The 14072-nt window shown below is 41.9% G+C and overlaps 1 protein-coding gene across 1 annotated transcript; it reads right to left on the bottom strand.

The window, feature by feature from the left end:
• Positions 1-996: 996 nt before the first annotated feature.
• On the bottom strand, positions 997-13059 carry ttbk2b (tau tubulin kinase 2b). The gene is made up of 15 exons (XM_085246908.1): positions 12513-13059; positions 11985-12107; positions 11743-11890; positions 7705-7778; positions 7483-7623; positions 7291-7395; positions 6719-6784; positions 6046-6138; positions 5835-5960; positions 5574-5731; positions 5190-5379; positions 4598-4812; positions 4047-4509; positions 3084-3757; positions 997-2170 (listed from the first exon to the last, which is right to left on the bottom strand). The coding sequence occupies exons 2-15, from the start codon at positions 12051-12053 to the stop codon at positions 1828-1830; spliced, it is 2865 nt and encodes a 954-aa protein (XP_085103034.1). The 5' UTR covers positions 12054-12107; positions 12513-13059; the 3' UTR covers positions 997-1827.
• Between the last annotated feature and the right edge of the window lie 1013 nt (positions 13060-14072).

Below are 14072 nucleotides of genomic sequence, written 5' to 3'. Positions count from 1 at the left end.
TCCAGAACACTTATTTTACTTTAAATCTAAAAAATAAAATAAAATAAAAAATTAGCATTTAAATGTTAAGACATTTTCACTAATGGAACTGTTGAAGTTGTACACTGGTGCCAGCAAATTTCCATTTTGGTTCACTTGAATTTATATTGCCACCTTTCATTTACCAAACAAACATGCAATCCACTAAAATATGGAGCCAACAAATACCCTACAATATTTGAGAGAAAATCCCAATAATCACACAATCCCCTAAGAGGAAACACTTGGCAACAGTGGAAAAGAAGAACTCTCTTTTAACAGGAAGAGACCAGAACCAAACTTAGGGAGGGGTGGTTTTCTGCTATAAACAACTGGGGGAGATGAGGGAAAAGGAAAGAAAAGAACATAGAAAGATGACGATAAAACACAAACTGGGGTTGAGTAGACAAACATCACATCATGGCACATCAATGGAATTGTAGTGTTCAGTGCATCACCGGAAGTCCTGTTGCAGCACAACTAAGTAGAGGACTGTGATAGCTGAAGTCTGTCTTCCATTCTACTTTTAGGACAACAAGTAAGCCTCCACTCAAAGAGAAAAGTACTGTATTAAGCTGATAACGTGATCATCACAGTATCATGAACTACTGTATGCAGGTAATCAGGTCTCATCATATCTTAAAGACCACACAGTGTGATGTATAGTTAATCTACCTTTATCTAAATATTAGATGTTGTCTGACCTCACTTTTTCACTTGAGCGTGCTCAGTCGAGGTTCATCTGTGCATTCTTTCCCCCTTATCTGATAACTGGCTGATTCTAACAGAAACTGCATAAATTCTGTTAATTATCAAGAAGCAGAGACGTAAAGGGGTGGAAAACCTTTTGTGGGGGAGCTGTCATTTGTTTACTTACTTATAATGTAAACTATATTAAAACTGTCTTTAAGATAAGCATGAAGCACAACAACAAGATACAATTTAAAACTCATGAGAAGGAATAGTCCAAGTCATTGCTGGTCTATGTCATGGATGTATTTTGATCAGAAGCAGCTCAATAAAAATGCAGATGCTTCAGCCGATTGTACAAATAAAAAAAACAAAAAAAACAACCCAGAAATCATTTGCAATGACACTCATGCACGATTACAATACTAAAGTATGAGTGCACTTAAACATGTACATTCTAATATGCTGATGCCTTCTGCATGTTAAATACTTTATAGCAAAGTAAGAGCACACTATTACACTCTGATATGCCAAAATGAGCAATTCATTGTTACATACTATAATTAATCTAGCAGTTTTACAGGAGTGAGGTCAATATGGGACTGCATGCCCTGCTTCTATACATGAATGCTGATGTCTGTGTGCTGCTTGTGGTGTTGTTTACTACTGTAGTGTTCTAAATGTGAGTACATGGTCTCTATTAGTGTATACCATTTTCCTAATGGTACATATCTACAATTAGCATTACTTTATTTTAGATTTCTTTACATCCCTCAAGTATTAAACATAACCTTTTTGGTCTCATAGTAGGCCTATATGGAGTGTTAAGAGAGTGTAGTGATATGAGAGGTAAAAGTTGGCAATCTCAAGATTTTCTCACTATTTGTGTTTCTGCTGCAGGTATCAAGCCACCAAAGTCAAGTATTCTGAGAGACACATCCAAGGAATGAATGAATAAATAAATAAATACAATTTATCATACACTTTACATTACATACAGTACATTCCCTTGAGTAAATACCATATTTACACATGCTATCTGGGTGACTGGATGTGAGGCAGCCTCTCGCTACAAGTTGCACGATACGGATCAGTCATTTGTGTGGAAACACGGCCACATCAAGTCACTTTGCCGGAGCCTTTACCCTCGTAGATCGAACCCCTTCCTCTGGAGCCGTGGCTCCACTGACCCAGCCCGCCAGACCTGTCCGGAGGGTGAGCGTGCCGAGGAGGGGAGCCAGATAAGCTAGACGGAGAGCGGCTACGGCCCTGCAGTGCCCCGCCGTCGCGGAGCTCCCGGGACGGGGAGGAGCTGAGCGAACGCTGTAGGGAGGAAGATGAGCTGCGAGGGCAAGGAGGCGGGCTGAAGAGCATCCCGCTGCGGTCCTGCATCAGCTGGGTCAGGCTCGCCAGGAAGTCTGCGTCGCTGGTGCTGCTGGCACGCACCCTTAACCGCCGCCGTCTGCAAAAAAAACAAAAAAACAAAACTAATTCTCAGCAGCTATTTGAATTACTGTGTATTAGTATTAGCTGCTATCATTAGGATTATTACATATTTATTTATCGTTCTAATTTATTATAGCAAAGAACCTACTTTTTATTATTCTGTTATTTTAATAGTATGATTGTTTATGTTTGTCTGTATACACAAAGTTCAGCAGTGCTTCCAGTTTCATTGTATGCTTATCCTATTGGCAGTGTCCATCCTTTTGTTGTTGTTTGTTTTCAAACAGACTTAATATGACGGATGGATGCTTTGATTTTTGTGCAGTCAAAGAAAAAAAAGATTATTATTTGCCCTATTTTCACTTTTTTTAAAACTCAATGTTCCCAAACAGAATCATATAGTTGATTTTTTTAATGTAAGGCTGTAGTTTAATTTCTTTTGTCACTTTTGTTGACAACATAAATTTGTTTTGTCTCTGCTGTGTTAGATATACAGTTATGTATTGCCCAGATGTCCCAGTTTTACACTGGGAGTTGACTACTGCGTACATTCATGGATCTGTCCGAAGCCGGCAGCATGAAATTAGTCTCAAATCTCCACGTGCGCATGCATCGTAAAATCGTATGCATTTGTAAATTAATTTTATGTTTGGTCAAATTGCTTCGTACTTGTGTGTGGATTAGAGCGGGCATTCATGAGTCCTCAAAAGTTACACACAAATCACATCAGACATTTGCACATTTTACTGCTTACTGGTTCAGAGTTTAGAGTTAACTGGTTAGCAGCAGCTGAACATTCAGAACAGGAATGAGTGGATTATTATTAGTAGTACATCAATTATAGATCATTTCACTTTCTTGGGCAGGTGAGAAAAAAAACTACTGGGAAACAATGATTGTATCACATTTCCCCAGTTTGGACCACATACCTGTTGTCTACACATGGGCGGATGGGCGGTTTCCCAGGAGGTGGCCGGGGCAGAAACCTGCTAGTGAGTTGCTCCGGCACAAACGTGGCACTCACAGGACGTGGGATTTTACTTTTACTGCATGATGACAAGGACAGCGAGAGAGGGTCTTCTCCTGCACAGTCGGATCTGGAGCCTCGGTCTGAGGAGAGCCTGTCTCTGGGCAGGGCGGAGGGGAGGTTGTCACAGGACAGAGATGGAGAGGGTGAGTGGGTGGGGGAGCCAGGGATGGGACTGCTCCAGCGGTTACGCTTCTCTATGTTCAAGTCCCTGCTCGGAGAGTCCAGGGGGTTGCTGGGATCTCGGACAGGGATTCGACTCAACCTTGGCGATGAGGGAGAGTCCCTTCGTTTGAGCAGAGCAGGAGGCGGCGAGGAGGACACGGTGACTGTGCTCTCCACAGCACCGCCCACGGTATCGGCTTGAGGCTGCTGATTCGGCTCCGATGAGCGATCGGGCAGACCAGAATCGCTCTCTGGGTCTCTGTCGTTGGCCAGATGAGCTGTGGGGCCTTTGGCAAGGCTTGGGACAGGAGCCAAGTCCAACTTCCCTTCCTCAGATTTAGCACATGGTGCCTCTAGAGGTATTGCATCACTCCTCTCCTGTACAGGTGATTGTGGCGCACAGCTGGAGGACTGAAGGGAATTAGATGATTATTAGATGGGAATAACATTTAAGATTAAAGACAATAGCTAACTGATATAATATTAACCTTGCATGTAATAACTGGATATTTCTTTTCTGTTGTACGCTGTTAAATTTTATTCTTAAAATTATCCATCCAACATTCAAATTGCATCTACATTTGCATAGCAACTGTGGAAACTCTTTGTGAAGTCAGCCTTAAGTTGAACCTGTTTAGTCGAATTCATCTCCCCTGTGTTGATCTCAGTTAATGTACAACAAGATTATTGTTATTCCTACCTGCTCCATCTGGGACCTTCCCATAATGACTGAAGGCATTTGTCCCAGCATGCCCGGCAGCCTTCTGTGTCCCAGTAACCACGTGCCAGGCATGGCCATCTGTGACAGCACAGGGCTGCTGGGCACACCGGTGGACTGGCCATCCTGCCGCTCGGACGAGTGGTTCTCCGTGTCAGCAGCAATGTGAGACCCAGGCTTGCCCTCGTGTGATGCTTCTGCTGCTGGCTTGCTTCCTCCAGATCCTTGCTCTAGCTCCAGCATCACCCACTCCTGAGAGTCTCCCTCTTGAGGCACAGGACTAAAGTTTACAGCAACAAAGCCGCTGCTTGCTGCGGCTTCCTCTGGGTCGGGGGTTGCTGTGCCAGAGCGCTCTTCATTGCAGGAAGACATCTGCTGCTCAGGGCCTTTTTCAGGAATTGACTTTTCTCCAACATGAGAAAGGACAGGCCGCTGTTTGCCCAGGCTGAAATGACACATTGTAAGCATTAAGGTAAGAATGTGTCTGCTTAAAGGCTGAAGCTTTTGTTTAATTGCAATTTTTAATTACTGACTAGGCCTCAAGGAATCGCTCAATGGTGGGCTTGGGTTCTGGTCCGAGCCTCTTTTCAAAAGCCAAGCTCTGACTGTGTCTCATCCTCCGGAGCAACGGTGCAGCCCGTTCCAAAAACATTGTCTCTGAACGCACCCGTCTAGGTGAGCTCTGCATGGAGCCGGTGTTTGGACTTTGGTTTCCCTGGTTCTGACTGTGTTCATCCTCACTCACAACCTGGGGAAAAAAAGAAAGAGGAAGAAGGAGTTTCAGAAACTGTAGCAAGACACTTTAAAAAGAGGGGAAGGCAGCCCAAGTTGTTTCTTCTTTACCAATTCGTCAGGAAGACAGTGAGCAATTTCAACCAAAGTTTAGCAGAGGAAGATGTAGGAGCAGAGGTCAGAGAGAGCTTTTCTCATTGAAAAATAAATGTATTCTTAAATCATATTTATGGGAAACACTCTGTGATGATGTGTGATGACTGGGGGGCATGAGCAGCCAGCGTAGTGTTGCAAAATGATCCACCCGACAGCACAAAAGAGCAGCATTACTGTATGAGTATTACATCCCGAGCTAAGAGCATCATACTTTACATTAAAGTACATTCCACTGACCTTCCTGATCATTGGCTGAGCGTGTTTATGGTTTTTGTTACGGTCCATCTCTTCCCATACGTCTGCACCAGGGGTGGTCGGCGTGGGTATCGGGGGGCAGTTGTCAGCGTCACTGAGGCGCTCCCCTTGCAGGACATCCTCAGTGTTCTCCCTCTGCAGCTCGCCTGGCAGCACTGAAGCATTGGCCATGCTGTGGAAGAGACCGGAAGGTCACCTTGCAACTCGTTCCCATAACATAATTTAGAGCAGTGATTTCTCAGGGATATCTGACTGTGCAGATTTCGAGTCTAAAAAAAGCTGCAGCTATATAACTGAGCGCATACCCAACCGAGTGTGAAGGAAGTGTGAGTTAAACGATGGACCTACGGCATTTCAAACACGTACCCTAAGTATGCTGGCGTGAGGCGGGTGAGCTGCTGAGCAGTGGTTGCTGCGGCAGTGATGGTCAGCATATCCTCTGAATCACATTTCTCCCAGTCATAGGGGTCATTCTCCAGCACGTTGTGGCTCTTCATGGCATTCTCGAACACAGACATCAGGAGCTGTCACGGAGAATAAAAAGAAAACACATGCATCAGCATTTTACAGTTGCAGAAGAAAAAACAGCACATGCAAAATAAGCCAAACAAGGGAGTGAATGCCAACCTGATAGTCAGGCTTAGTGTAATAGTCCAAGGTCATGATGTGCTCCAAGAAGGTACTAAACTCTGAGGGAAGGTGCTTCAGCATGAGTCGATGATCGTATGTCTCTTTTAGATTTCCTACTTGCTCCTGGGAAGACAGGAGGGAAAAGAGTGAGAGGATGACCTTACAGTGTATTGCTAAAATGTAGTAATGAACTCACTGAGGCACATACTTTGTCCTTAATTTTTCTCCAGGGAAGCTGACCAACCATAAATTCTACCAGCATGTAGAAGAGCGACCACAGGTCATCGTGACGACCCATTTCCTGCAAATTTGGACACAAGAAAAAGGGGCACGGGGGTTAAAGGGTAAAATTGGACCTAATGCCAGCAGGGATTTTGACTTTCCTGCCATGTCTATGACAAACACATATGCTCCCAAAACTAGACGTATATACTCAGGAATAGTGTTTCCTCACTGCCACTGTGATGTCACCATATGATTAGTGAAGTTCTGTTATGAAGCCCCAATTTGAGCAATTTTCACCATATTCACCTACTGGATTCTTAAAACTGGATCTGAGACATGATTTGAGCATATTCCAGACAACCCTCTTTTCTGACTCTTAGACTGACAAACTTCATGTTTTATTCATTATGATCTGAAACCAGCCACTGGGTCATTAACTCGTTAGGGAAGATAAGACGAGGTCACAGAGCGAAGGAGGCAAGGTCTGTTTTCCCATAGACTTCTATACAACCCAAACTATTTTGTAACAACAGGAGTCGCCCCCTGCTGGCCATTAAAGAGAAGCTAAGTTTAAGGCACTTCACTTTTCAGACTCAGGGGCTACATCCAACTTCCATATAATCGATGTGCTCAATACATCTACAGTGCAAGCTCACCTTATTCTTGTGAGCATTGATTGAAGCGTATCGCACAGTTCCTCTGAAGCCTGCCACGGGACGAGGCTGAAAGAAAAGAGAGATTTGGCAGAGTGATAGTGATAAACGGGTGTAAATGTAAAGCAAGCACAAAGCTAAAACCACATTTAAAACTCATAAGTAACACACTTTAGCTCTGAGTGTGGAGTCCCAGGCTGTTGTGTGTGAACTCTAATGTATACCTCTGACTCTGTAATCCCTGGATTACACCTGGATCACGCTCTGGTGCTCTAGAGCAATATTTTTTTGTTTAACATCAAGTTAGGATTTTAAACTGCACAACATTACACAGGGAGTCTACGTGTGTACATACATACTGGCACTTTTATATACAGAACATGGGTGATGCATTTCTAACTTCTTTTTGATTTATTTTGGGCACTATTTAAAATCAATTTCCAAAAAAAAAAAAAATTTAACAGCTGGCAGACTATGCTATAAAACCATTTCTCAGCATATTATTTTATGTATATAAGTACCTTTATGATTAAAAGCCCAACTATGCTCTAGTATAATCGGCACAGAGTACTTACTGGACGGACTTCCTGGCTGGAGTTGGTGAACTGACGGGCCAAACCAAAATCGAGCATGTAGCAGCACCTGCAGGTGCTGGCTAGTCTTCCCATCGCAAAGTTTGACTACAATTTTAACAGAAACAAACAAGTTTAAAAGTTTCTTTTTGTGATATTCAAATAAAACAAGATCTAACCCAACGGTCGACTTACTGGTTTAATGTCACGGTGCAAGAAGCCGACAGAATGGATGCTTTCAATGGCCTCTAAAATCTGCTTGCCAAGTCTTAAAGTTGTGGAGACGGAAAAGGTGCCGCGGGTCATCGTTCTGCGCAAATCTGCAAGGTTCCTTCCCTTCAGAGAGAAAGTCAACACCGTCAAATTCAAGAAGTAGAACAGATTAAATAAACTACTGCTGATTTGCAAGGCTCTTACCTGGAGTTCCATCACCACATAGTTGAAGCGATCATTCCTACCACAGCCCACAAAGCGACACACGTGGTCCTTGCCTGTGAAAGAAAGATTTATACAGTTTGAGCTTTGCCCATCTTCATGTTCAAACCCCTATTTGGTGTTGAAAAACTACCATCAGGATTTACTAATAAGGTTCAGAGTCAGTGCTACTTTTGCTCCAGAAAATTTGGGGGGCAGAGAACAGAGATGGGCAGTAACGCCTTACTGTAATCTGATTACTTTTTTCAAGTAACGAGTAAAGTAAGGGATTACTATTGCAAACACGGTAATTAGATTACCGTTACTTTCCTGTAAGCACGCTGCGTTACTAAAACCGTGATTTTTTTGCGAGAATGTCTCATGACAGTGACGTAGGCGAGTGCGACGTTCGTGACAACAGCTGTGTGCAGATCAACAATGGATAATATATTGAGTGCGGGAGAGAGTATGAGCATGCAGCGTTTAAAGCGTGGCAGTATTGACCTTACTTTGAGTTTGATTCCATAAAAAGTGACAAAAACATTAGCGTCCGTTGTGCGTGGGAAGAAAACTTCTTTTTACAGCAAAAAAAACCCCCCTAAACTTCCGAGCAAGCACCAAGTGCGCTACCACGTAATGGGAAACTGACCGCTGCGGCACACCTGCACCAGGGCAAACATCTGCCTACCCCACTCCTGCTTTACAGGTGAAAATAGAGCAACAGGACCGCTAGTGTTTGATTTTATTTATTTTCTGCTGTGTTTTACTTGCATCTATTTGAAAGACTGAGTGTAAGTGTGAGTTTATGTGCTGGAATGTGCAGAAAAAAGGTTTAAATGTTAAACAAATTTCTTCCAGTCAGAGAATGTTGCATATAATTACATTTTTGCTTGATGCATAAAGATTAAAACTAATAAAACAAGTTTTAAAAAGAGATTTGATTACATTTTGTATGATGGATTATGCAGAAAAAGTAGAATTGGGCTGTAAGATCTATTGCTTTATCACCTATTCAGGTTGTAAATCGTGTTTTTTAAAAAGTAACTAAGTAACTAATTACTTTTGAAAATAATTAATCAGTAAAGTAACAGGATTACTTTTGGGGGGAAGTAATCAGTAATTAGTTACTGATTACTTTTTTTAAGTAACTTGACCAACACTGGCAGAGAGTAATTTAAGCTATTAATGCGATTTATGGCTGGAAAGTTACTGCAAATTGTGCTAAATTTAACACAGAAAAAAGCGTGTTTTATACCATGTCTGTGATTGTGATTGTTGCTTCTGCGAATCTGAATTTATTCGAATGACAGGGAATGTGTTACGAGAACAAGCGCACACCTAGCAAGGGTGGATGACTCAAATCTGTGTGTGCCTTGCAGCTCTTTACCTAGTCTCACGCTGAACATGTTTAGAGCCAAGCCCATCAAAGGATTAGATCCCTATACAAGATATACAGTGCTGTGCAAAAGTCTTGAGCCACCACTCATTTCTTTATTTTTTGCTTCAAATGAGTCAGGCTTTCTTGTATTTTTTAGAGCAATAGTTCTCCAGGATTTTTGAAGTTCTTTCAAAATTCATCTTTGGACATTGGTTGCTTTTCCACTCATTTTCCATCTAGACTTTTTACCAGCCCATTATCAAAGGAATGATTTTTATTTTTGTTTGCATATAAAAAAAGCACCTAACTCGATGAACCAGAGCTGTCTCCACATAACAGAAAAGTCAGCAAAGAACCAGTTCTTAAAATGCATCTTTAGGCATTTTGATACTAGCAGCCTTTTGCAAAAAACATGACTCATTCCAATGTTTTTAGCTGACTCAAGGAAAAACATCAAAGATAACATAGTTTGATAAACATCAACACGGTGATTCCCAAAGAACTGTTAGCTGATAATTTGGCACATTTGCACGGTGTTAAGCGTGTCCTTAGAAAAATCTAAGGAAACTGGACAAGTGGAGAACAAAAGAAGGCAGGCTAAAAAGAAATACCAGCCCAAATCAACACGTCTGGTAACTGGTCTTATGGAGTGATTAATCCAATTATCATCAATATGTATAGAGAAGAGCAGGAAAGAGGTTTTGATCCATCATCTGGGAAGTATTTGATTGGCAATGACTTTATTTGTTACCACGACAATGATGTCAAACACACTGCCATTGCAGTGAAAGCATACCCATTTCCCTACCAAAATATAAAGGAATTAGAGGTGGCTCATCACTGTACAAGGTTGTGTCGTGTATTGGGTATAACAGACAGCCAACTTACTTTATACAGTCAGCAATGTGTTTACAGTGTTTCGGGTTTTTAATTCATATTTCAACACACAGATGAGTGTGTCTGCATACAGCGCTCTGCTCCATTACAAATCGACTCCAATGTAGTTTTTTATTTTGCTCCCCAGTAACAGATCTACGACACGCAATATTAAAATGTCAGAGAAAATGAAGCAATTAACAGGACGCATCTGAAATGTGTTGGATTCCCGTCTGACTCCTACGCCATGCAATACTGACTGTAGCCTCACGTGGCAGGCAGAAAAAAAACGCAGAGAGCACATTAACAGTAAGAATCAACAGTAAGTTCAATATGTGTATGGGTCAGGATGTGACAGCAAATAAAGTTTTCTGCTCCTCTACATGTCGTACAGGTCAGCTGTTACTGACAGATTTCAGCTTCACACAGAGATCGAGAAAAAGTTCTGCACCACTTGAGCTGTCAGACGTATCCAGAGCACAGCTGTCTCAACCTCTATGATAGATGAGAAGAGTTAGCCATTATATCAGAAACAAGATGATTCTCCTTCAGCTGCCTATCATTGGTCTAAATTTCTATGATATAAAGAAAATGTGTAAAACTGTGTTACACTGTATCATTTTTGTTAGTAGAGTACTCGCTCCCTCATGTATGAGCTGCTAATTTGCAGTGCTGTTGGAAGATTGCTGGTCATTACTTAAATGAGCTGAAAATGAATTTACTGCATTGTTAGTAGACCACCCGAAGAATTTTACACCCTTCCATCATCTGCGCATTTTAATGCCTGCAGCCTGTCTTAGTAAATCTGAACGAAGATATCTATTTTTTATTATTATTTATTAGAATTATACTGTATACGGTATATATTTTTATAAAAGCAAATAAATATATATAGTATATAAAATATATATACACATTTCTTTCAGTAATACATATTTTCCAGCACCGATTATTTGTAATAATAATTGTAATGTACAAAAGCCAATGTACAAAACAAGAATTTGCTCTTCTTCTTTTTGTATAGTTTGCATTTCTGTTACATATTCTATTTTGCACAAGGGGAAAAGAAGAATTATCTCAGCTTTGTATCACACCCTTTATAAAGACTGCAAAAACGACAGGAGACCACAGAAAAAAAGCCAGTGCCATTTCTGAATGTCATGTCATTTACCAATGAACCAACTGCAGTCAACCAGGCAAATATCGATGAAGTGGTACAATCCTAGACATTTCCTTAGAGATAATACACAAGTCATCCATTACTTTCCTGTTTGAACAAGCTACAAAGCATGATTCTGATACACCACATTTTTTGCAGTGTTGTGTGCTCTAGATGACCCACATTTACATGAAATAACAACTTTAATTGAATTAAAGAAATTCTATTTTTAAGAAGAAATGGTAGAAAAGGCATTTTACATACTATTTTTCCCCCAAACAGGGTTTTTCAAACTGAGCCTGTGGGGAGTGACTTTGCACTTAATCTTGAATGGTCTACATTTAGTTAAGACAAAGAGTCTGCGTTACCTGACAACACAAGACTGCATCTCCCTGTCGTTTTTTTGTCATTTCATGAACACAAATGTAGTCTAACCCGGAATAAATTCACCTCCACAAACAAATATGCCTCAAAAATTGCAGTCCTAGTGAATTTCCTTTGTTTCTTTATGTTTTGGTGGAAGCCCAAAAACTCTCTGATGGGTGCCAAATGCATTTAAGCGCAGAAAACACCCTGCCCAAGAATTACTTCAGCTACTCTGCCAGTGATTTGGCACAGTATAACTCACCTTGAAGCTTCTTCAGCACAGCCACTTCCATCTTCAGCACTTGCTTGGGCTGCTGAGCAGACTCAACCTTCAATGCCACTGTGGCCTGGCTCAGCTGATCCAGAACCTCATAGATTTCCCCAAACCCACCTCCACCTATCTTCCTGGCCTGAAAAGGAAGGCAAGTCTCATTGTCGGAACAAGTGTATTATAGTGAAGAAATGAACCAGCGTGATTTTTCTTCCTTCTAAAGTGGGACTTACCACTTTCCATCTGTCTCTGACCACGTCTCCCACCGACAGGATGTCTGTGTGCTCTCCAGCCCCACTCATCCTGAGTGCTCTCAGCTACAGCCTACAGCTAGCATCAGTGTCGCAAGCACTTCACTGCAAAGAGGGGACCAGCTTTTAGAGACCAGGTCAGTTTCCTCTTTCAAAACACTGCAAACTTCGTGATGCTGAATCCACAGAACATACAGGTCATCTTACTGTGCTCTGACGGGAGCATGTGGCTCATATGTGAATGTTAGCTCACGTCTCTCAAAGGAGCATTTAAAACCCAAACCTTCTCTAACTGATTTTTTTTAAAGACAGAACCTACTATAGTGTAGTTAGTTGGAATCACAGCTAAAGCATAACACAGATAGCACAGAATATTCAGTTGACGTTAGATAAGATAAGCCATTTAGAGGGTACCCTCGCCAGCACACAGTGTTCACTGCAGTGGTCCTGTAAACAAGCTAACTAGCACATTTACCAATGGATAACGGTTAGGTAGCAAGCCTCTCTCACCTCGCTCCTGTGCGCTATCGCGATTTCGGCTAGAGTGTAAATTCCAAGCGGTCCCCATGCTCCCGGCGTACTCCGAGCTATGCGAGCGGTTCCAATGAGTTGTTTATTTCAGAAATGAGACAATGGTGGTGGACCATAGCTGACGTTAGCCGCAGTTAGCCAGCTAGCCTGCTGCTGATGCCCCGAACGCTCTCTCTCAGCAGCGGTGACGTCAGAGAACTCGAGTCCACTGATTGCTCCACAAAGTCCCGCATCCGCGAGACGCTGACGGAGACCGCTCCAGAGGAAAGGAGTCTTAGTGCTGAATACAGCGGCTGAGAAACGAAGTGGGAGCCGCAGCTTTGTGCCCTTGAAAAAAAACATACAGATAAGCCTTCACTTCGCGACACACACTGTCTCCAGGGACGATTACGTTTCTTTCTTTACAAAATAAAAATTAAAAGAAATATGGCAACATGAGGTCCCAAAAGCCAATCGGGCCGCGAAAAATGCTAAAGTATTACTTTAAGTGGAATTCAGATATACTTTATCCCAAAGTCCTGACATTCATTTGTTATGAGCAAGATAGTGGTGAGGTATGCGCAGGAGTGGCAGAAGGAAGAGATGGGCGGGCCGATCGAAATATCGATACCATCGATACCATCGATACCAATGCTGATATCACTATCAGATCGATACTAGGTTGATAGGATCGATACTTTGTTTCTAGCCTCAGTTCAGTGTATGTTGCCATGGAAAGTAAAACATCACAGTGTTTTAGTGGTCATTTCATAAGTGATGACACACTGCTCTCCCCTATATTGTCTGCCTTTGGTATATTAAAAGTGTCAGTATCAGTATTGGTATAACCCTGTATTTACTTATTATTGGCTCTATACCAACATTTGCTGTATTGCACAGCACCAGAGGGGTTCAACCTGGGCATGGGATTACATCAGGGATGGTCCTGAGCCTTTCTTCTTTGCTATTGTGATGAAGAGGTTAAAGGACAATGTCAGGCTGGAGTTTCCATGGATTGTGATGATTGCAGACCACATTGTCAACTATGGTGAGATTAGGAAGCAGATGGAGGAGAGTGTAAGGAGGCGGCGGTAGTCTCAACATGCACAGAGCAGGGATGGTGGAATGTTGAAGATGAAGCTAACAGGCAGGAGGAAAAGCGGAAGGCCACTAAGGCGGTTCATGGAAGCAATGAAGGAAGACATGCAGAGATTGCAGCTTAAATCTACTGTTCTGTGCAAATGTTGTGATAATGCATCATTTATTAGCTTATTTATTCTAAGCATTTATGATCTAAATCAACAAAACAATGTCAACCTGAAGTGGAGAACAAAGTCCAGCATTTGTCTCCAAAATACTCCAAAAGGGGTAAAAACACAGACTGTGAGGGACTCAGCTGGTTAGGCATGAGGGTAAAGTAACTACAACACAAAACCAGACTGAAAATATAACTGAGCTATCAGACACAAAAGAAAAGGGAACTTAAATACTGGCTGATCACACCAAAGACGCCCAACGGGGGAACTACAACAAAGAAGTTATCTTATAAGAAGTAAATAA

This window comes from Mchenga conophoros, linkage group LG15, assembly GCF_057382185.1.
Source record: "Mchenga conophoros isolate Kocher_MC1m ecotype Shallow Benthic linkage group LG15, M_conophoros_male_GT1.1, whole genome shotgun sequence".
NCBI classification, from domain to species: Eukaryota; Metazoa; Chordata; class Actinopteri; order Cichliformes; family Cichlidae; genus Mchenga; species Mchenga conophoros.
The sequence above is the reverse complement of the archived record's forward strand: the minus strand, read 5'-3'. Positions and strand labels throughout refer to the sequence as shown.